At 40.8% G+C, this 24,184-nt stretch overlaps 1 protein-coding gene across 2 annotated transcripts in view; it reads left to right on the forward strand.

Moving 5' to 3' along the window:
• The window catches only part of col24a1 (collagen type XXIV alpha 1), a 129,240-nt gene that overhangs the window by 26,152 nt on the left and 78,904 nt on the right, over positions 1–24,184 (forward strand). For both annotated transcript variants that reach the window (XM_077584106.1, XM_077584105.1), the window contains exons 4-12: positions 2,242–2,295; positions 8,586–8,639; positions 15,971–16,024; positions 16,462–16,515; positions 18,612–18,656; positions 19,076–19,129; positions 19,401–19,445; positions 20,245–20,298; positions 21,528–21,572. In XM_077584106.1, the coding sequence (XP_077440232.1) occupies positions 2,242–2,295; positions 8,586–8,639; positions 15,971–16,024; positions 16,462–16,515; positions 18,612–18,656; positions 19,076–19,129; positions 19,401–19,445; positions 20,245–20,298; positions 21,528–21,572 (459 nt within the window). The remainder of the gene's footprint in view (positions 1–2,241; positions 2,296–8,585; positions 8,640–15,970; positions 16,025–16,461; positions 16,516–18,611; positions 18,657–19,075; positions 19,130–19,400; positions 19,446–20,244; positions 20,299–21,527; positions 21,573–24,184) is intronic.

Raw genomic sequence — 24,184 nt, forward strand, 5'->3', positions numbered from 1 at the left:
GTTGCAGTGGTCAATGAAGAATCTCAACAGCAGATTTCAATGGATTCGTACAGGAGGATGCCATCTACATAACGTAATAAAAAAAATAAAAAATAATTCCAACATTGTTTCTAAAATGGCATGTTTTAAGGTTTCAATTACTATGAACACAATATTTTTTTCCCATCACTCTTGGTTTTATTGGATTGCTAAAAATTCCCCATTTTTTGTGTCTCCCTGTATTACCGGTACTGTAGTTAATAATATTATTATCCCTCCGGTCCCCCTTTTTAAGAAGGGGGATCGGAAGGTGTGTTCCAACTATAGAGGGATTGCACTGCTCAGCCTCCCTGGTATTCTATTCAGGAGTGCTGGAGAGGAGTGTCCGTCGGGGAAGTAGATTCTCGGATTCAGGAGGAGCAGTGTGGTTTTCGTCCCGGCCGTGGAACAGTGGATCAGCTCCACACCCTTAGCATGATCCTTGAGGGCGCAACCAGTCTACATGTGTTTTGGGGACTTGGAGAATGCATTCGACCATGTTCCCCGGGGATTCTTGTGGGGGGTGCTTCGGGAACACAGGGTACCGAGCCACCTGTTACTGGCTATTTGGTCCCTGTACGACCGGTGTCAGAGTTTGGTCCGCATTGCCGGCAGTAAGTCAGATTCGTTTCCACTGAGGGTTGGACTCCAGTTGTTCATAACTTTTATGGGCAGAATTTGTAGGCGCAGCTGAGGTGTTGAGGGGGTCTGGTTTGGTGGCCTCAGCATTGCATCTCTGCTTTTTGCAGATGATGTGCTGTTGCTGTTGGCTTCTTCAAGCTGCGATCTCCAACTCTCATTGGACCGATTCACAGCCGAATGTGGAGCGGTTGGGATGAAGATCAGCACTTCCAAATCCGAGACCATCGTCCTCAGTCTGAAAAGGGTGGAGTGCCCTCTTCTGGTCGGGGATGTGATCCTCTCCCAAGTGGAGGATTTCAAGTAACTTGGGGTCTTGCTCACGAGTGAGGGCAGGATGGAGCAGGAGATCGACAGACGCATTGGTGCAGCGTCTACAGTGATGCAGACTCTGTATCAGTCCGTTGTGGTAAAGAAGGAGCTCAGCCGAAAGGCAAAGCTCTCAATTTACCGGTCAATCTACGTTCCTACACTCACCTATGGTCACGAACTGTGGGTCGTGAACAAAAGAACATGATCCTGGATACAAGCGGCCAAAATGAAATTTCTTCACAGTGTGTTCGGGCTCTCCTTAAAGACAGGGTGAGAAGCTTGGTCATGTGAGAGGGACACGGAGTCGAGCCGCTGCTCCTCCGCGTTGAGAGGAACCAGTTGAAGTGGCTCAGGCATCTGGTTCGGATCCCTCCTGGATGCCTCCCTGGAGAGGTGTTCTGGGCATGTCCCACCAGCGGGAGTCCCCACTATGTCTCTCGGCTGTCTTGGGAACACCTTGGGATCTCGCCGAAGGAGCTGGTTGAAGTGGCTGGGGAAGAAGGAGGTGTGGGCTTCCCTGCTAAAGCTGCTACCCCTGCGACCCGACCCCAGATAAGCGGTAGATAATGGATTGAGGGATGGATGGATTATTTTCGATTATTATGTTTGAGTCACTACTGCCCGAAGCCAGCTGGGATAGGCTCCAGCACCCCCGCGACCCTTGTGAGGAAAAGCGGCCAAGAAAATGGATGGATGGATGGATGTTTGAGTCACCAAGTTCAGGAAATTCATCTAAAAAACCAGAGTAAGGGACAGGAGGACAATAAAAAACAGCAAAAATAAAATGGCTGTGAAGCTGTAGAGTGCATGAGAACCTCAAATGTTTTAAAGGTGTTGTTAGAGCCATAAGGGCTAAGTTTCAGAACAGATTCAGAAACTAGAGTGAATGTTTAAACGTTTGCTGCTAGCTAGACATGATGCACACCTGGAGGGAAGTCAGATTTTTCTGATGATGCGTCACGATCATATCAGAGCATGTCATTAGCCCAAAACTGGCTTTAGTGGAGGTTGACACTTTTCAAAGTCTGATAGTAACAATCTCTTCTGCAAAATGTAACTTCACCTGTACTGCTGAGACCTTCACAAAAATAGCTTTTAGCTGAATACAGGCTCCCGTCTTTGAACCTGGAGGCTCTTAAATAAATATTGCACATATCACTGTGGCGGCTGGGACAGTGAATTGCATGTTATTGCTTGCCATTAACATACTCTAACTCTCTTTTCTTTCTTCCCTCTAATCTCTCTCTGTCTGTCTCTCTCACTCTTTTCTAGGGTCCTCCTGGTCCCTCTGGTTTGCCCGGTCCTCAAGGAGCAAGAGGCTCTAGGGTGAGTAACATTTGCAAACTCAGCAGGTTGACCATGTCAAAGTCCAATATAGGAGACAACATTAAGAGATTCAAAAATAGAGTTTTTTTTCTTTCTTATTTAAACACTTCACAAAGGAAAAATCCACATACTATAAGTTCATGAATTCAGGACTGTACATTAATTGAATACATGAAACTACTGGTGTGTGCAAAATATCAAAAATTCAGGTAAACAGCAACACAAGTGTCATGAAAAAACATTATATAATAATATTGCATGTTTAATTAATAATAGTGTACTATGAGTATTAAAACTTACACATTGTTTAGTTGGTCAGGACTGACTCTTCCCCACACTCAATCATTTGGTTAACTTCGGGCAAACTTTAATTAAAATTGGTGTTTTTTTGTGTTGTGTTGTGGTGAGTTTGTTCCTGTTACCGATCATCATAGTGTGATTCACGTGAGTCACATTTACGATGGGTATGCAACATGTCTATTTACACTGTTGTTGATGTTATTCCTTATCGCCACTGGGTCGTTTCCTTTTACGTTCAGACCTCTAAATCACACCCTTTCTTACATGAATTATCTGTGAAAATACAGTGGAACCCAAATTAAGGAATTTAATCTGTTGTGAGCCTGCTCCTATCTGAAATAAATGGAAGTAGAATTACCATAAAATCCCGTGAATGAGACACATTTTTTTCCCTTATAAAATTATCCAAAATTGTCCCACCATACTATTCATTCATAAAAAACAATGAAAATTAAATAAAATAAAAAATTAATTTTATAGACGCTTACCATTACCTAGATGTTTTAGGTGGGGAAAAAAAGGCATACTTACATTCTGTAACAATCTGTAGTATTACCTCTTTGTTTTGTTGTGGCAATTTTTGCCATGGACCTGAGCAGTTGTGTGAACTAGGACTGTTACCCTTTATCGTGAAAAGTACATGTGGACATTCAGTGCATTTTTGCTGCCTACTTGGCTATCCAATAGCTGTCTGTCGCTTGGCCCACACCATCACGTGTTGCCGTTACAATTCCAACATGATATTAAATGTCTAGGGTTGCAAATTTATGTAATTAATGACCTCATTTCAAAAATTGTTTGTGTGAATAGACCATGAGCATAACTAGTCAAGCTAAAAGTAGCAACATTGTTCATGGTATCCAGGATGGAGCACGCAGCCAGTGGTGAAGCCAACTTCAAAATAACATCTTTCCAAACGCTGACCTTAGTGCCTTGCTCACTTTTATTTTGAAGTTGTTCAGCGTGGCAGCGTGTTGCGGCACGACCGCTGACTTGACAAATTTTTTGAGTCACGCGGTGTCTTGCAAATTTTTGCCACCGACATCAACAACACAACTTTGTCCTGAAACCAAGTTCAATCTCCAATTCAGGACACAAAAAAACTACCGGTACTTAATTATGCTGACATAGTAATAATAATGCATCAGATTTATATAGATAGTGTTTTTCTATCTAATCAGATTCTCAAAGACGCTTTATAATGGAATGGAAACGTTGTTCATGCACTTACACAACCACACTGTGGTGGCAGTAAGCTACCTAAGTAGCCACAGCTGCCCTGGGGCAGGCTGACGAAAGTGAGGCTGCCAGTATGCTCCTACGCCTAACATTCGCACCTACCATACACCAGTGTGAATAGCACTGGAGGCAATGTGTTTGAAGTGCCTTGCCCAAGGACACAACAACACATGACTTGGGTAGAGAGGGGATCGATCAGCCGACCTTTTGTTACTGAAGGACCGTCTCTACACCCTGAGCCACGGCAGCCACAGTATTATACAGTGCCTGTTGCCAGCATTCAGCGCCAGCTCCAGCGTTAGCCGCTAATTGTTAGCTAGCCTGCAGCAGGCAAGACGGCAGGAGCCATCGGATTACTTTTCAAAGGCACTATGATAGGCCCTGCATGGATTGATGCTGACAGCCTGACAGGCTGATCTCTTCCTAACTCAAAAGGTGCTGTTGAAAATGGCAAAGTCGTTATTAAATATTAGCATTAAACAACTAGCTTGTTTCACTTTCATTAGAGAGTAACCGAGGGAAAAAAATGTTGGCCAGAATAAAAAATGATGCCAGCAAATCAGGGAACCACATTATACACAGAGAAAAAGCAGTTTTTTTAGGTTGATTTTGGGGGGGGGGAGTATACACTAGATTTTACGGTAATCAGTTCCAGAGCCAGAAACAAGTCACCTAGGGCAGACGGCTAGCAAGTAGCTGAGTGTGTGTGGTCCCTGGCACCTATGGGCTGAGCATGCCATAGAGACACTAGGCAGAAAGCCTCTGACTTTCTAGTTTCTAGGGCAGTGGTGACCAAACTCGGTCCTCGAGGGCCCTAAATCTGCAGGTTTTGGCTGTTTCTTTTCTTCTCCAACACACCTGAAGCTCATCAGCAAGCTCTGCATGAGCCTGATAACGATCCTGTTCATTGTATCAGGTGCGTTGGAGCAGGGAAACATTCAAAACCTGCAGGATCTGGCCCTCGAGGACCGAGTTTGGACACCACTGTTCTAAGGCTTTCTAATAGCACTATTACTTGCACTTTTCACTTTATTAGGAGCCACGCTAACAGCTGATTTACAACAAAACTAAACTATTCGAACGTCATTCAAGCTGATCACTATGCATGGATGCTCTGTTCGCTGAAAGTTTGCTGTAGTTCGTGAACCACAGCAAACTCTAGGGTTCCACTGTTCTGTAATTTTGTACGCCAGCCAGCACCACTTGTCAGCCATACATGTCGTAATATGATGGTTATGATCATGATTACTTTTCAAAGGCATAAAACCATATGCCTGTTTTGCTTCCTCTGTGCTGGCTTCTTACGATGATGGACATGAGAACAGCTGGTCAAAAGTGAAACATGTCTACTCGTAAAAGGTTGGAGAACACATGGAAACCTTCTGAGTCATGAAGCAGAGACAGAGCGAGGCTTGGAGTTATTATGTGGTCGGAAGCTTAGGGCAGTGTGCGGTCAGTCTGGGGTTTTGTCTCTGCTAGCTCAGCATAGTCTGACAGACTTATACTGTTTCAAACCGTTATCAAAGCGTTTAAAGTATGCCGCAGGATATGGAGGAGGCATTTGTCATGGAAACAAACAAGGTTACTTTGAAGGTGCCGTTTAAGGTTTCCAACCATGTTCTTACATGCTAATAGTGAATGATTCTGCTGTCAAGGCTTTAATGAAAAATAAGCTGCTGCCTTTGTTTATATGCTTCCTTTTTGTCACAAAATTGCTGTTTCCTGAGATCATTTACCGAACTGTACTAAAAATAATAATATTTGGCTGTATTATTGTTAGTCCAAACCTTGATAAGTTCAAATACAAGTTCATGTGTATTATTACTTAGAAAAAAATATAAATAGTGCATAACAAGCTTTATACCACAGCTGCCTTAAATTAACACCTGGTATTTATTATGAATGTATGTTTCTTTAATTGTTAAGCGTGAACATCAATAAGTTATAGTAGAATCTTTTTTTTTTTTAAACCTGAATTCTATTTTTAATACTATATTAAATGTTTATCCAGGGATTTTTCCTTCCAAAGAAATGGCAAAGCTCATAGTTCTTGAATTTTCCTGATTAAGATGTCAAATTATAATTTGTGAGGTTGCACGTTAAGCTTGATTCATTTCTCACTTCTTAGAAAACCTCGACGATCTAGGCTTTGTCAATTCTGTTCAAAATGGTAAAATATCAACAGCCAGCACTTATATTTTTGTTTTAAACACATTTTTCAAAAATGTCTTGAATATTTACAGCAAATTTTCTCATGTTTATGACTTGGTGTAATAAATGTGTGTATTATCTATTGGAAATAAATAATATTGACATATACTCGTTTATGGGAAAGCACTTTTGACAGACTGAAATAAAACTGAATGAAAGAGAAAGATGTTTCTTCCAGGCCCTTGGCTAAAGTGGAGTGCAAGCCTGGCCTGTAAGCAGCAGGGATGCAGATGTGCAGGAATGTAGCCTATTTATTGTGTGTGGCTGTGATTGTGTCTTTCATTGTTTGTTTGTTTGTGTGTGTGTGTGTATGAGTGTGTGTGTGTGGGCGTGCGGTTTGCTTTAATTCTCACATACCTGAAGTTAAAGGAATGAAATGCCTTAGGTGCACCAAGAATTGATGCCGAGGAAATTTATGAATGATAATTCAAGTTGAACAAACATACTGTAGTTAAACAGCAGTATAAAATTACACCCTAAAACACACAGTTAAAATAAAGTGCACATAAATTAAAATCCAAAATTAAACATGAACCACAACAACAGGAGAAAATAATAATAATAGTAATAATAATAATAATAATAATAATAATAATAAATTAATTTTCTACTTAAGTATTCTTGTATCTAATTAAAAACATTCAACCAATTAGTGACCTGGAAACCCTCCTACTGTACACCACCTCTATCTCGTCTGCAGTGTTGGGAATGTTATTTTAGAAAAGTACTTTTTTACTCATTACTTTCTAACAAAAATAACTGAGTTAGTAATTGAATTACTTCATAATAAAAGTAACTCGTTACCAGGCAAAGTATTTTCATTACTTTAAAAAAATGGTTTATATAAAATAATTAGGATTTTTTTTACCTTATTATTACTATTATTATTATTAGATTTTTATTTTTTATACAAGGAATTCAAATTATGTCCAGGCTATATAGGGTGTTTTCATTTATTTTAGTAAAATATGTATGTCACACAAATACCTAACTCTATAGTGACACATACCATATATATACTGTATGTTCTACCACTGCCATTTACCACATCAATCAGAATAAAAATAAAATAAATACTGGATAAATTGTGATTTGTGGCACATATGTCACCCATGTGTAATTTGTGGACGGTTGTAGCACAGACGGTTAATAAGAGAAATACAATTGTTGGCGCTATTAATTAAACTAGGTGTGTGTCGCTGTGTGACTTATCTTTATCACTGTCATGGTGCTTCTGTAGTTGTGATGTCCTGTAATGGTTCTTGGTGGAACAAATTGTCAACAAATCGCTCTTCATGGGACGTGGACTTCCTAAAATGCTTACATCATGTTCATTGTGATAGAAGACACGTTGAGACCCGCTTCCCGCGGTACCTCCAAAATAAAAGTCACTACTCATTCCTGCTGTCAAGACACCATTATTGTGACGAGATGCGACAACAACAGTGCCTCTAACTGTGCGCAACATATATTTTAATGAATGGACTTACCGGAATCTACCTAAGCTTACTTTGAGGCTTGAAATAAATAAATAAATAAATTGTAATGTAACAAATTTCACATATAATAACAATAATGGTGTTTCAAATATGGGGAAAATAATTAGAGTAGTCCGTTTATGAAAAAACGCCATTATTCCCAACATTGCTCGTCTGTGACTTTATCCTAAACTGTTACAGTTCTAATGTTAAATGCCTGCTGGTCCACCAGCTGCCTGTTGGTGGTCTCAAGATGTATGAAAATGTGGTAAGATCTCCCAGAGGAGAAATAAAAATATGCTCCTTCTGCATTTACTTAGCGGAAATCCAGGGTTTAATCCCTATCATTTCACAGTCTAACATGTAAAATGTTTTTTAAGTATCCACTGACCATTATAAGGGTGCCAGGGTGCTGAAACTGTTAATCCTACGATCACAGAGTGTTTGACGTTATTCGCATTGGCTGTGGCTGATGGTTGAATGTAAACAAACAACTGCACTTTTGGCAAGTAACCTTATTGCTGGTGTGTTTAAAGGAGGTACGAGGACTCCACCTGACATCAGTGATTCTGTATACTGACACACAGTAGGCACCGCATACCTCAGCGGATATAGTCAAATTTACTCTACAAAATTTACTGAGTACTTCCTTTACCTGCAGTAAATTATAATTATTCATATTTGGCCCAAATCCGACTTAGTCATATACAGTTATCACAGTTGTAATCTTTAATTATTTGTATTTATTTATTTAATTAATTATTTATCATTTTGTTCAATAACTGAGGCCCGTATCAAGTTTCCTAAGAGAAGGTGTGATGACAGAATTTCTTGGGCATCAGTATGAAGAATAATATTAATCCAATAAAAATAATCTGTAACAAATCATGTTATTGGTTTGAGGTGATATCACCCACCAGGATGTTTCCAACAACATGCCACAATCATGCCTTCATGTAGCAGCTGGTATTCATTGCTGTATATGAGTCATCTTCTCTACTGGGCTGTTATCAGTGACTAAACATAACTGCGTTTACCGCGTTCTCGCTCTGATTTTTTCAGGGTCCCGATGGTCCACCTGGAAAGCCTGGACCAGCAGGACCACCTGGACCCAAGGTGAGCTTTTTGACAGTTTCTGCATCGTATATGGAGGGGAGTGAGACAGGTAGGTTTCCTATGAGCCAGAAGACACTAGCCAGAAATGGTTTATGTATACTCGGCACCAACAATTCAGTCCACCCATGGCAGCAATTTCGTTGTTGCAATAAAAGTGTAATGAAGTTAATTATATTTTATTTTGCACCACTTGCAAATAGCTTCGTCTTACATATACAAATGAAGGAATAAACACTGAGTTAACCATCACATGGAAGTGTGGGGGATGTTCACCATCATTTGGCAGGCCCACCTGCCAATCACTATTCAGGGAAGATAGCAGTGTCATTAACTGACAAATAACAGGACATTGTAACAGCCTGAGGACGTGCATTTTGACTCCTTGTTTGTAAAAATGTGTCTGTTGTGAAACTGAGAACCCTAATCTGTGTCAAATAAGCAAATTGCTTGTCCCGGTTGTTGAATGTCTGAATGTGCTTCAACTTCCCAGTATATAATCACTTGGCATAATAGTGATCAGTAATGGTAAACATTTTTCAAGTCAGGATTAAACAATAGACTTAATTAGGAATTGGTTGTTATTAAGTTGTGCTCACTAAAAAGACAAATTGTCCTACCTATGTACTGCATGTTTTGGCAAAGGTCTCACTCGTTTGCTCAGGTCTCAGGTAATGTTGCCGCTCAACTGTTTTCTGAGTTTGGACGTGATGTTCACAAGCTGAGCCATGATTGGTTGAACCTGAGCCTTGAGCAACTGTGATGCCATTTTCAGTTGACAGCAAGTAACAAAATGGCCACCCACTGAAATGGTTAAAAATGGCTGGATTTTGCTGCTTTAGGAACGTGACTTCTGTCAACAACTCAGCACACCTTTGACTCACGGTGCAGCTGTAATTCAACACAGTAATTCAACACATCAATAAGCCCAACTACGTAACATTATCAACAGTGTCGAAATCATGCCTATACACAAGCGGAGGGTCCTGAGCAGCCACCATTTCCAACTCCTATGATGCAATGCAATATGCATTTATAAGAATTTAATTACTTTACATATGAATGTGTTGATATTTTCTAAACAAAAATAATGACTTCATACCGTTATAAAATTTAGCAGCATATCGAAAGCCAGAACAATGGGTGTGCCTAATATTGCGGCCGGACTTCATCAGTTGCCATATTAGTGAATGCATCCAGTTGTTGTGCAGCTCTTTGTGATGGGGTGAGGTGATATGCTCGTTGAGTTGACTTTAATGTGAGCGGGCAAGCTAGGGCCTGATTGTTGCCAAGCTTGTTTTTCTATATGAAGGGTTGGGTACAACGTGTGTGCAAGATCCAGAAACATCCATTCATCCATTTTCTGTAGCCTTTGTCGTCATTTAGGTCTGAGTGAGCTGGAGCCTATATCATCTGACTGTGGGAAAGAGGTGGGGTACACCTTGGAATTCTCACCAGGAGGCAGCTCGATAAAATAGCTGCACGGATCTTTCATAAACTAGGATCTTTTGTAGCCATAGCTTTACTTGAATTAACTTTCAAAGCTCAATTTGTTGATGTTTTAAAAAGACGTTTGCCTCTGGTTGCCTTATTCTACTACTGTAGAAGTAGTTGTACCTTTAGCAATAAGGCAATTTTGATGAGATTCTTTCTGGTACACTTCTTTTCCTTTCAGCTTTTCCCTTCAGGGGTCGCCACAGCGAATCAGTTACCCCCATCTAACCCTGTCCTCTGCATTCTCTGCTCTCACACCAACTCTGACTTTATCTCCAAAGCCTCTAACGTGCTGTCCTTCTGATGTACTCATTCCTGATTCTATCGATCCTGGTCACTCCCAAAGAGAACCTCAGCATCTTCATCCATGCCACCTCCAGCTTGGGCTCCTGTGTTTTCCTCAGTGGCACTGTCTCCAGACCAAGCAACATCGCTGGTCTCATCACAGTTTTATAAACCTTTCCTTTCATTTTAGCTGAAACTCTTCTATCACACATAACACCTGACACCTTTTTTCCCCACCTATTCCAACCTGCCTGCACACGCATCTTCACTTCTTTTCCACACTCTTTATTGCTCTGGACTGTTGACCCTAAATACTTAAACTCCTCCACCGTCTTGGTCTCTTCTCTATGTAACCTCACTCTTCCACTTGGGTCCCTCCCATTCACACACAGATACTCCATCTTGCTATGGCTAACCTTCATTCCCCTCCTTTCCAGGGCAAACCTCCACACCTCTAGCTTTTCCTCCACCCGTTCCCTGCTCTCACTACAGATTACTTTGTCATCTGCAAACATCATTGTCCATGGAGATTCCTTTCTAACCTCATCTGTCATCCTGCCCATTACCATAGCGAACAAGAAAGGGCTCAGAGCTGATCCCTGATGTAGACCTACCTCTACTTTGAACTCCTCCGTCACACCTACAGCACACTTCACCACTGTCTTACAGTCCTCATATATGTCCTGCACCACTTGAACATACTTCTCTGCCACTCCAGACTTCCTCATACAAAACCATAGTTCCTCCCTGGGCACCCTGTCGCAAGCTTTCTCTAGATCTACAAAGACACAATGCAGCTTCTTCTGACCTTCTCTGTACATCTCTATCAACATCCTCAAAGCAGATACTGCATCTGTAGTACTCTTTTTTGGCATGAAACCATACTGCTGCTCACAAATGTTCACCTCTGTCCTCAGTCTAGCTTCAACTACTCTTTCCCATAGCTTTATTGTGTGGTTCATCAGCTTTATTCGTCTGTAGTTACCACAACTCTGCACGTCTCCCTTGTTCTTGAAAATGGGCACCAGCACACTTCTCCATTCCTCACGCAACCCTTCACTATCTAAGATCCTGTTGAACAACCCTGTCAGAAATTCGACTACTACCTCTCCTAGACACTTCCATACCTCTACAGGGGTATCATCAAGACCGAGTACCTTTCCACTCTTCATTCTCTTCAATGCACTTCTCACTTCATCCTTACTAATCTTTGCTACTTCTTGGTCCACAGCAGTCACCTCTTCTACTCTTTGTTCTCTCTCATTTTCCTCATTCACCAATTCTTCATAGTATTCTTTTCATCTTCCCACCACATAACTGGCATCTGTCAACCCACTTCCATCCCTATCCTTTATTACCCTAACCTGTTGCATGTCCTTCCCATCTCTGTCTATTTGCCTTGCCAACCTGTATAAGTCTCTCCCTCCTTACTGTCTAAGCATACAAGTCATCGTAAGCCCTTTGTTTGGCCCTTGCCACTTCTACTCTCACCTTACGCCACATTTCCCTGTACTCCTGTCTACTTTCTTCAGTCCTCTCAGTATCTCACTTCTTCTTAGCTAACCTCTTTCTCTGGATCCACTTCTGCACCACATTCCACCACCAAGTCTCCTTTCCTTCTAGATGACACACCAAGGACTGTCCTACCTGTCTCCCTGACCATTATAATAATTAATAATTGATTAAATGATCCGGTTTTGCACTGAGGCACGATGTCGTCTCAGGTATCTGAATATTTCTGCTCTGCACTTTATTAATGACCAGACCTTAAGTTGCGCTTAGTCTTTGTTGTACTATGTCCTACACTGTGTCAAATGTTTATACTGGGTTATTTTATGGGTATTTATGTTTTGGGATTTGGCACTTTACCAACTCGGCTGAATGGACGCTCCTAACAAAGTTTCATTGTTCCCTTGTGACAATGACAATAAATATTCTGAATCTGAATCTGATCACGTTTGGTGTAGTTGTCCAGTCATCTGGAAGCACTTCCTGACCATCCAGAGCCTGTCTCAACTCCTTCCTGAAAGTCATACAACACTCTTCCTTTTTCAGCCTCCACCACTTTGTCCTCTGCTCTGCCTTTGCCGTCTTTGTCTTCCTCATCTTCAGAGTCATCCTACACACTGCCATCCTATACTGTCTGGCTACACTCTCACCTACCACTACTCTGCAGTCGCTGATCTCCTTCAGATTACACCGTCTACACAAGATGTAGTCTACCTGTGTACTCCTACCTCCACTCTTGTGGATCACCCTGTGTTCCTGTCTCTTCTGGAAGAAAGTATTCACTACAGCCATTTCCATTCTTTTTGCAAAATCAGCCACCATCTGTCCTTCTGTTCCTCTCCTGGATACCAAACTTGCCCATCACCTCCTCATCACCTCTGTTACCTGCACCAATGTGTCTATTGAAGTCTGCACTAATGACAATTCTAGGGATCATCATTTCATCAAGGTCCAACCAAAAGTTTTCCTTCTCCTCCAGCTCACATCCTACCTGTGGTGCATACCCACTAACAACATTGATCATCACACCTTCGATTCCTAGCTTCAGGCTCATCACTCTAACTGACACTCTTTTTACCTCCAGGACATTCCTATTAAACTCCTCCTTCACAATAACTCCCACTCCATTCTATCTACACCATGATAAAATAACTTGAACCCTGCTCCTAAACTTCTAGCTTTGCTCCCTTTTCACCTGGTCTCCTGAACACACAGTATGACCACCTTCCTCCTGTGCGTCATGCCAAGCAGCTCTCTCTATTTTCCTGTCATAGTTCGAAAATTGAGGTCCCTACTCTCAGTCCTAAACTCTTGGTGTTCCTCTTCTCTTTCTTCCTACGAACACACCTTCCTCTTCTCCTTAAACCAACAGTAGTCCAGTTTCCACCGGCACTCTGTAGGTCAACAGCACAGATGGCGGTTGTTGTTAACCCGGGCCTCGACCGATCCAGAATGGAAGTCATATATTTGATTCACATGTTTGATTTGGCTAAAGTTTTACGTCGGATGCCCTTCCTGACACAACCCTCTGTATTTATCCGTGCTTGGGACCGGCACAAGAAGACACTGGCTTGTGCCCCCTTACGGCTACATTTCTCTTTCTGGTACACAGTGTCTGTCAATGAATACAACAGGCAGATTTTGGCAAGATCGAGGCAAGATAATGAGCCAATAATGTATACGGGTACACGGAAGCATCACTAATCAGTCAATTACACAAACAGGAGAAGTTTCTGGTAGAAGTTCCCACTTTGATAGCAGATGTAACTGACACATTGAGTCTACCAGCAAGGATGTGGTCAGGTTGTTGTGACGGTGGCTCAATGTACGTCCACATTGTTCCTCTCATTTTACTTGTAAATGTTATTCAGCGTGGCAAGAAGAGAATGACCCTGCTGATTTAGCAGACCAGGGGTGTCAAACTCATTTTAGTTGCGGGCCACGTTGTAGTTATAATTAATTTTCCACAAATCTATATTTTTAGTCAGTCCACATGTTGGGATTATTTTTGCAAATTACTAACCAATGTAAAGTGTTGAAAATGACATGACTTGCACTCTTTGGCAATGCAATGTTTATGGTTGTACAAACTGAAAAGTAATGATTATGGAGTTTCAAAGATTCTGCCCAACACCAGTCATATACAGTACACAACAAATTCATGGATAAATCAGTTTGAAATCAGAATTCAACTCATAACAGTTAGTTCAAGTAAGGGACGTGTGTATTGTTTTATATCATGTATTTGTGAACTAATAGAATGCAACAATTTTGAAGCACACATACTACGGTGCCTCAGAGAGATCATACTTTGCAAGGCTACCACTTATTACTACTGATTATTATTTGGAGTGAGTGAGAAAGTAAGCAAGAACTTGTTGGAATTGCTAACAAGAGCGGTTAGCAAGAACTAGCTTGAGTAGTTAACAAGTGCGGCTAGAAAAACTAGCGAGAGCAAAGCAGAGAGAACCAAGCAGCAGGAGCCCGAATCACGAGACTCGGCGATGACCACCCGCAGGCCCCAGCTGTGGAAGGTAAGCAGTGGTCGACCAATTGGGTCTGACACTAGCTGCAAGCACCACCAGAGGCTAACTACGTTTGTGAAGGTCTTCTCCTTCGAGTATCCGTAGCAGAAAGATGGCAGCAAAACAGGTCAGTCTCCTGTAAGGTGCGGCAAGACCTACCGTATGTAAAATAATTACTAGACGTACGCTTATATCAAAAATTCAACACTGATCTGATAGAACATCTTTTTTTGTGTGCATATTATTGAAATTATTAGTGGGTTTTTAAAATGAATTAATTATTAGTTCACTAGATGCTAAATAATACATACTGTCCCTTTAAAATGGTATTTGGTAACAAAAAAATATTTTGCAAAATCAATGTTATTAATTATTTTTTACATATGACAATTTGAAATTTTGGTACAGACTTTTCATGGAAGTTGACAAGCTTGATTTGCTTTCGTAAAATAATAAACTAAAATTAGATTGACCTGTGCCTTACATTGGTCACCAGTCATGCACATTGCAATTGAAAATGGGGCACTTAATGGCAAATGATCCTATGCCAGCTTCATGAAAGTTAGCTATGTCAACGCTAGCAATGGCCCACTTGTGATATTGTCCCTTTAATGTTCTTGTTTTCTAGCCACTACATTTTTCACACAAGATTGTACAACCATCTGCACACAAATATGATAATTGTTAATCTAATGCCCCAGTGGTTTGTCTCTGATTCATTCTCCCATCTAAACCCCGCTATTTGAGGGCGGAATGAGGGATTGTGATTCTCCGCTTCAAAACAGAAACATATATCCAGTTGACGTGGAAGAAGTTTAACACTACTCAAATGTTGTAAGCACAATCTGAAATGTTTTTGATGAGGCGCTAGCAAGACTTAAAACAGGCTTGTTGTTGTTTTCCAAACTACTTCATGGACTGCCCCTGTGCTGGAACTTTCACACCCACTGTCAGTTAACTGTCAGTTAAAAACATGAGAATGTCCAGGCAAATGTAATTTGAGGTGGAAAAATTGTTTAGAATAGATGACTAAGCAAGATGCAAGTCTGCAACATTCGTGTCAGAACCGGATGCGTCAAGGAATTATATGAATTTTAATGCATCATATTTTTGTAACATTCAGCAGGAGTTGGCACAAGTTTTGTTTCCTATGAGCAATTTATAATAGGCAATAATAATAATTATAATTATACTTTGAATATAAAAACAATGAGTCATGCAGTAGGCATTGGTGGGTGGATGGGAAAAATAAATCCAAGATTTTAGAAGAAACATACATGGGCACAACATTAGGGAAAACCTGGACCAGATGATGTCCATTCAAAATGTCAACTAATTCAGACATTATAATCTTCAGTGTTGATTTACTCTTTCAGAGAGAACAACAAAGGAATAGCATGATATTTTTAGTTTGAGATGACTGATTTACAAGACCAGATTTGCTTCCTGTTATTAGCTGATGAATCTGAAACAGATTTAGGTTGCTCATCATGTCCTTAACCTGCGACCTTGTCAACCTAGGGTTCAAAAGGAGACCCGGGGCTGTCTCCAGGTCAAGCTTCACCAGGAGAAAAGGTAAGGAATCTGCCACGGGTGTCTGTCTAGACTCTTCTTCTTTGTGGCGGTGGGAGGCCCTTTTGCTTTTTCCTTCATGCTTTCCCTTTTGCCATATGTCACATGTGATTCTTGTCTCTTTTTCTTCCAAATGCAATAAATATTTTCCAGTGCAACATAGCTACACGTCTTCATTTAATTAAGCATGCACAGTAACTTTCCAGTGATTCCAACAGATTTATATCTTTGTAGCCACAATTTAATCCTCAACCACCATGTCCACATTTTTAAAAATCAGAGGAAAGCTATGATAAATTTCAGTCACATGTTAAAGCTGGGTTTTCCTACATATTCATCAATGCACTTTTGCTTTATTCTGCGTATTCACTCCCATATACATACTTGGAAAGTGCAAAGTTTGAAAAGTGACATCTAATAAATTGTATCTGTTCTAAAAGGGAGACAGAGGTCCACCAGGTCTGCTTGGTTCTGATGGATTTCCAGGTTTGCAGGTAAGATTCAGGCTGTTCTTAAATGCAATACATTAGTGAGAGCTAAGATTGATGAAATAAATGCTATGGAATTATGAAATTAAGGAAATTAACAGTTGCCTTTTTGAGAGTTCTGATTTTATATCAGCTGTTTAACCGAATATCTCAATATCACTGGTTGTTTCTTCAGTCAAAGCTTTTGAGTTAAATACTGTGGTGTCTGTAAAACCTGATATGCTTTGAGATCAAGGCCAAATTTTATCTGAAAGAGAAATGGCATTCACTTTGCTTAGAGTCAAAGAGTCAATTACAAGCACAATCTACGATAGCATCCTAGGGAAAGTCAATATCGTTGCAGTTAGAGACCAAGTTCAAATCTGGCATTATTGTCTGTGCATTTGTAATGCAAGGTAGAAGATATTCACTTATTTGGTGTTACATGCTGTTGATGTTAGTATGATGAGCCAATACTTCAAAATGTAGGTCTAAACTCAATATTGATCGATAGAACTGAACTTTTGATATGTGACGTTGGGGTTATGGACAAATGTCAGATTTAACTGGGCTTGCTTGACACCGACTTTTATTTAGTTTTATCTCATATTTGTTTTTCAACTTATACTGTACAATAAGGTTGTCTGTCATTTTCCTCTTTCAACCCACTTACATTATGTTGATGGTTGTTAAAACAATTAATTTAGACTGAGCTACAGTCTGCTTAGTAGCAACTTCAACTTTTTCTTTCTAATAACTGTTAATTACTTGCCAAGGCTGCTAATTAACTTGGGTTAGATTCAGGCCCCGCCCACACGAAAGCCAGTTTCAATGTATCCTCACAAATTTTTTACCGTTTAGGCCGTCCGTCCACATGACGGCACGGTTTCGGAGCTTGAAACCGATCACTTTTGAAACCGGGCTCCAGAGTGGAAAGATTTCAAAACGTGCCCTGTACGCGTCCGTCTGGGCACCTTATGCAGGATACTCCTCCAGCGATAACGTAATGGTCTCAGCGAGCTCGATGACGACGCATTGTCTCAGATTGATGACGTATGCGCCAATTCTCGCGTTACTGTTCGCGAACCGTCAGTCTGTCAACAACAATGGCGGATAGCCGTGTCATAATTGTTTTGCACAGTCTCTTAGCTTGCTTATGCTTTTGCAGCAAAATATTTTGCCTCTTTATTCCCACGTTCAACAAGTGGTGTTGTACACCCGCCATTGTCACTTCTCCTGTGTTCATCTTTTTCATGTTGTTTTGATACATGCAAAGCCATGTTTGTTCTGTAGATTGCAATAAAGTAAAAAAAAAATTAAAAAAGTGTCCGTCTTCTTCGATGATTCTTCTTCTACGCTTTCCGTTAACTCCCTGTGGCTGCGCTACATCACTACTCCAGACTTGGCATATACATTACAGCCGTTAAACGTCCTCAGAGTGTTCTTTTGGACACACGCAAGTCTTGAAATGTTTCTGTGTGTACGAGATTTGTTTGAGGAACGAAGCCGACATTACTTACAGTTTTCGCACATTTTAGGTTAAATATAAACTTTTCCCCATTCATTTCAATGGGACAGACAAGTACAACTTTCCACGCCCATATAACTTGTCATCATTGCAGGTGTCTGTTACTGCTCGGCGGAGCAGTTGGTAAAGTGCACTGTCCAGTAACCAGGAGGTAGTGGATTCAAATTCCACCTCCGACTGTACATTGCAAATATATTCATGGCCATGGCTGGCATGTGGAAGGTTCTGGATTTAATTCCCACCTGAAGCTCCTTAGAGTGAATGCAGTTCTACTTTAATTTTTTTGATTTATCATTGGCACTACAATTAATAATTTTTAATTATCAGATAATTTATCTTTAAATTTACTTCCGCATTTAAATCTTGGCATTCAGCGTTCAGCATTCCCACGCAATTTCTGCAGAAATTGCACTTTGTCTAGTTTATGAAGTTATTTGTAACTTAACAGCAATAGTAAAAAATAGTTAATATATATACAAACATATGTCACAAACGATGCAGCATTTCTTGATTTTTTCTGGTTGATATCATATACCCCTATTAATGTCATAAAACATTTATACTCAAAATGCATTTGCTTTATTCCATTCTCAAGGGTCCGAAAGGCTATCCAGGGCCACCTGGGCTGCCAGGAGAACAAGTAAGCATTGATTTATTTAGCATTATGAAACCAAAGCTATAGTATCATACGCTACATACAGTATAAATGATCAAGTCAGAAAATATGCCAAAGTTACTAAAGAGTGTTTGAAGCATCTATTTATAACAATGCCAATTTGGTGAAGACTATTTAGTATCACTCATGGCTGAATTTGAGTGAGTAAAAACAGAAGGAATTAATAAAAAGTGTTTAATAGCAGCATAGGCTGGGTAAAAGTGTAGAAAGGAAACCTAGTAGTCTTGGTGGAGCCTGTCTGCAATGAACAGTGCTTATTTTATTCCATCTTTGGCAACACTTTTGTGACTTGATGTTTCTCCTCTTTCACTTTATCCGTCCATCTAACCTACCTATTCACTGTTCATTCATTACCTCCCTCTCTATGTGTTTGTCTGCTGCAGGGCATACCAGGACTTCCTGGGGAAGCCGGGGCTGCAGGTTACCCTGGCAGGCAGGTGCAGTGAAAAATACAAAAAACATGGTTCTTGTTCGTGCATTATCTCTGCTTCTTTCTTGGTCCCCGGAGAGAGCCCAACAAAAAAGATGGTGCTCATGTATCTACAGTATATATAGTATATATTAGCTTTGGAAGAAAAATGTGTGCAATGTCTGCTATGCAGTTGAGAATATAAACATACTGTGAACATAGGTTTATGGATTTGCAAGTAAACCAGATATATGTATAACTGTACAATGTTCTCATCACCAGTCTTTTTGTTGTTGCAGGGTGCTGTTGGCCCAGAAGGTAACCCGGGACCTAAGGGGGTTCGTGTAAGTATTAGTAGCTCCTCACATTTTGTCTGCAGAAACGTTTAATACTTCATTTCCTGAAAGGATTAGCACAGTGTCAGACCTTCAATCTTGTTCCAGAGATCTGAGTTAGTCTGAAACATTGCAGGTTACAGTCTGCTTGTGGGTTCAGGCTGGAGGACATTGTGAAAGATTCCTTTATATATAACAAAAGCAATGGTGCCAGATGAGGTGGGAATATTAATAGGGGGATATATATATATATATTTTTTTTGCACTCACTCACACAAACACGCACACAAACAAACATGGTTTCCCAGGGGGGGAAGCCAACCCACGCCTACCTGCATAATAGGCAAGTGACAGTACCGCTCGGCCACCTCGAGCTCTCAATATCCAGATTTTCATGCGATGTCTATGAAAGGATGACACACCAGTGACCACGCGTCAAAAATAATTGTCTGGTTGCATGGCTCGCACATAGATAATGCCATTTAAGTGCTTTCCGTTTACCATTTATTATTTTTGATCAAATTGTATTTCTCATATGATGGGCTATGAAGCGTTTTCCGGGAAAAGCAGAATAAGTAAGCGATTCGAGTTTATTTGGGTCTCTGTCGTTGACATAAACGAGACTCTCAAGTGCCGATTATGGCACCAAGTCCAGGCTCTAGTATATATATATATATATATATATATATATATATATATATATATATATATATATATATATATATATATATATATAGTTATTTTTTCTGAGGATTTCTTTGTCGTCTGAAAGTTATGTAACATAATACTGTCATCTGGCAATTTCCAGGGTTTCATTGGACTTCCTGGTATAGCTGGGCCACCAGGACTTGAGGGGGAGATAGTAAGTGATAATTTTTTATTTAGTTTATCCATTTTTGTAATGCCTGGATGAATTATTACAATGTATTTGTTTTAAATTAGCGTCTGAAGGACAACACAGCACATAGTGTGTAATTTCATGTGATTCTTGAAGCAATTTAGAAATGACATATTCATTCTGCCTCTACATAGCTAGTCTCAATAGTGCCTGTTGCAAACCCAGGTTAAGGAGTAGTGTTGGGTGCCGGGCTAGCCACCCAGCCCTGTATTCTATGGAAACCAACACCTTACAAGATGATGCTTGAAGAACTAATTTCTCCAATTTATTGTAATTTTTGACCAACCCTGAATTGCTCTTCAAAAGCATTTTTTTCCCCCTAGGAACTCATGTATTATACGGTCCTCCGATTTGCTGGTATTCACATTGAAGAATTTAAGTATTATCTGCATAGTAAAGATTGGGATTTCTTGTGTTGAGAAGTTCGGAGCCTTCCCCAGAGCAGTCACCACTTTACGTGTCATAACCCAAGTAAGTCTAGCATGCCAAAAGCACACGTGTAACACACTAATCGGTCCTTAGTTCCGTGGGGGAATTATGCCAAAACCAATAGGTTATGTAAACATTTGTAACCTGCCTGATAGGTTCTTTTGAGTTTTTCTTTACCCTCTTGTGGTTCGATTAGGGGATGTCATTGATATTTGTCAACTGTGGGCATGTAAAGCCCTTTGAGACTCTTGTGTGATTAAGGGCTATATTTATATAGACTTGACTTGACTAACATTAGACATTAAATATCAAATTGCACACCTTTTTCACAACCACTTGGTATATTAGTAAATTTCTGTGATTTAAAGGACTACACGACTTAAAGTTCATTTTACTTCATTGTATGAGGCAGTGTGTATGAACATTAAAAGTGCAAATATCAATGTCATCTGATTCTCTGAAGAAAAAAATAAAGAATTAAGACAATTCAGTATCAAAATAATGACATACCCTGTATGCTGCCATATTGGCCATTTTTTGTGTAGTCCCCGTCATAGCTGTGAGGTGTTGCATGTGTAAACACGGCACTGTTCATTTGGACTTATTTCCTGGTCTATTGTGCTATAAAAATGCTGTATGGCGTCGTCACGTATTGCTATAATTATTAGAACAAAACTCGCACTATATTGGATACTATTAATGTGTTGCCACATTCATATGTATATGCACAATAACTTGCTTATTTTATTCTACTTACTTTCTAGGGCATACCTGGTCCTCCTGGAAAACCTGGTCCCAAAGGAAGACAAGTAATATACATTTTTTATTCATATTTTTTCAAAAATCTATTCTGTACTTTTGGCATTTTTATGAATTATTGACCATTTGAAAATGGCTTGCTCACTTTGATAATACAATGTTAATGTTTGTAAAAAATATTACATTTGTGGGGTCTTCTGAAAAGTGACGATTTCGGAGGTACAAGGATTTGGCCCGACACCAAATTTGTGAACAATATTTGAGGGAAATAGCCTTTCGTGTTTGTAGAAAAAGTTTGAGATTTGTTCAATTCCAGAAAAATGCAAGCAAAAACAAGACGGAAGAACCGTAACTTAAATAAATTGTCATCTTCAGGGCTAGGGGCTTCTCAAATTGAGATTGCCTACACAATGTCCGTGATCCTTACTAAAACGTATCCCCACAAAACACATGACGTGGCTTTCTTCTCCGTCCGTCCGTCCGTCTTCTTCCGCTTATCCGGGGTCGGGTCGCGGGGGCAGCAGCTTTAGCAGGGAAGCCCAGACTTCCCTCTCCCCAGCCACTTCAGCCAGCTCATCCGACGGGACCCCAAGGCGTTCCCAGGACAGCCGAGAGACATAGTCTCTCCAGCGTGTCCTGGGTCGTCCCCGGGGCCTCCTGCCGGTAGGACATACCCGGAACACCTCCCCAGGGAGGCGTCCAGGAGGCATCCGAACCAGATGCCCGAGCCACCTCAACTGGTTCCTCTCAACGTGGAGGAGCAGCGACTCGACGCTGAGTCCCTCTCGGATGACCGAGCTTCTCACCCTATCTCTAAGGGAGAGCCCGGCTACCCTGCGGAGGAAACTCATTTCGGCCGCTTGTATCCGGGATCTTATTCTTTCAGTCACGACCCACAGCTCGTGACCATAGGTGAGGGTAGGAACGTAGATCGACCGGTAAATCGAGAGCTTTGCCTTTCGGCTCAGCTCCTTCTTCACCACAACGGACCGATACAGCGTCCGCATCACTGCAGACGCTGCACCGATCCGCCTGTCGATCTCCCTCTCTAACCTACCCTCACTCGTGAACAAGACCCCAAGATACTTGAACTCCTCCACTTGGGGCAGGACCTCCTCCCCGACCCGGAGAGGGCACTCCACCCTTTTCCGACTGAGGACCATGGTCTCGGATTTGGAGGTGCTGATCCTCATCCCAACCGCTTCACACTCGGTTGCGAACCGCTCTAGTGAGAGCTGGAGGTCACGGCTTGAAGAAGCCAACAGCACCACATCATCTGCAAAAAGCAAAGATGCAATGCTGAATCTCGGCTTTCTTCTCTTATTGGTTAAAATAATGTAAACAGGGAAGAATGTTTGCTCCACAGAGTAACAAGGGAGGAGAGAATAAAGCCGCACAAATAAACACAAAATGGAGTAAAGCGGTGCTTGTTGATGATCAATGAATATTAGTATTATGTCAAACAGCAAACAAATAAAACATAAATAAATAAAATAGCAGGCTTCACATACCAGCACTTACAAGTTTAGCACATTATCCTTGTTCCCGGGTGGTAAAAAAGAAGAAGATGTTTTGCTATCAAACGTTTAGCAGATGTCAACGGGGTTTATACCACAGACAGGGCAGGACTTCTTGTAAAAATCTCTGACAGCGCAACTTTTTCCGGTTTCCACCACCTCTACAGCGTTCTGTTAGAATTTTGGACACAATGTGCCCTATTTTCATGTCCAGCACAAGTCTAGCACAAAGTGCAGTTTGTACATGGGTGCATGGGTGGAGTTTTCATAGATGGGCGCAGGCAGAAAGGGGAATTTGTGCCACTGTGGAAGTGAACACAGCAGACTTACTTCCTGGCTGATAAAAGCGGCTGCACTTATTTCCTTTGAAATTCAGTGCAACAGAGGTGCACACTGTCTTCGGATCATCACTGTGAAGTTGACACTTGGAGACCACCTTCTACTTATCCGTATCCGGTGTTTTAACAAATATCATAATGATGCGTTCAATGAATGGATATCTCCAATGATTCAGTGGGTTCAAAGCACACTGTTGTCATATTTATGAATGAAATACAATGATATCAGTGAAGTGCACAGAATCTGTCCGCCTGCAGCCCGGTCAAATTGACCAAATTTGCGTTACAACACCTGCGCCACAACTTAGACTTGGTTTTACCTGGTCTAAAGTCCAGTCTACTTTCTGTCATCAAATTGTCAGGTGCGCTGGAGCGTGTAAAAGAAAATGCCCATGATCCGTCTAGCATGATGCAGCGCGGTCTGCCAAATTCCCAAACGCAGTAAAATAGACTTGCCCCAGCGAGAAATTAAAGATGTGCCAGTTTTTATTCCAAGCGCATGTGTACGCTGTCTATGAAAATAGAGTCCGATATCTGCTCCTGAAAAAAAATTCAAAAGTTCAATTTTCCGCAATTAGTAAGGACTATTGATGTGTCATACTTTGTGTCAGGCTTCTATTAAATACTTGTGCATTTGAAAGGCACGAGCAAACAACTAGCAAGCAAAGCGGTGCCAGATTAGAGTATTATTTAATTAATCAATGTATTGGATTAATTAATTAATTAATCCAATGCATTGATTTATTATTATTACCATCAGTGGTTTTCATACTTATTTTAGGCCACTGCTTATAGGCTCATATTTTT

Source organism: Vanacampus margaritifer, chromosome 13 (assembly GCF_051991255.1).
Source record: "Vanacampus margaritifer isolate UIUO_Vmar chromosome 13, RoL_Vmar_1.0, whole genome shotgun sequence".
Lineage (NCBI taxonomy): Eukaryota > Metazoa > Chordata > Actinopteri > Syngnathiformes > Syngnathidae > Vanacampus > Vanacampus margaritifer.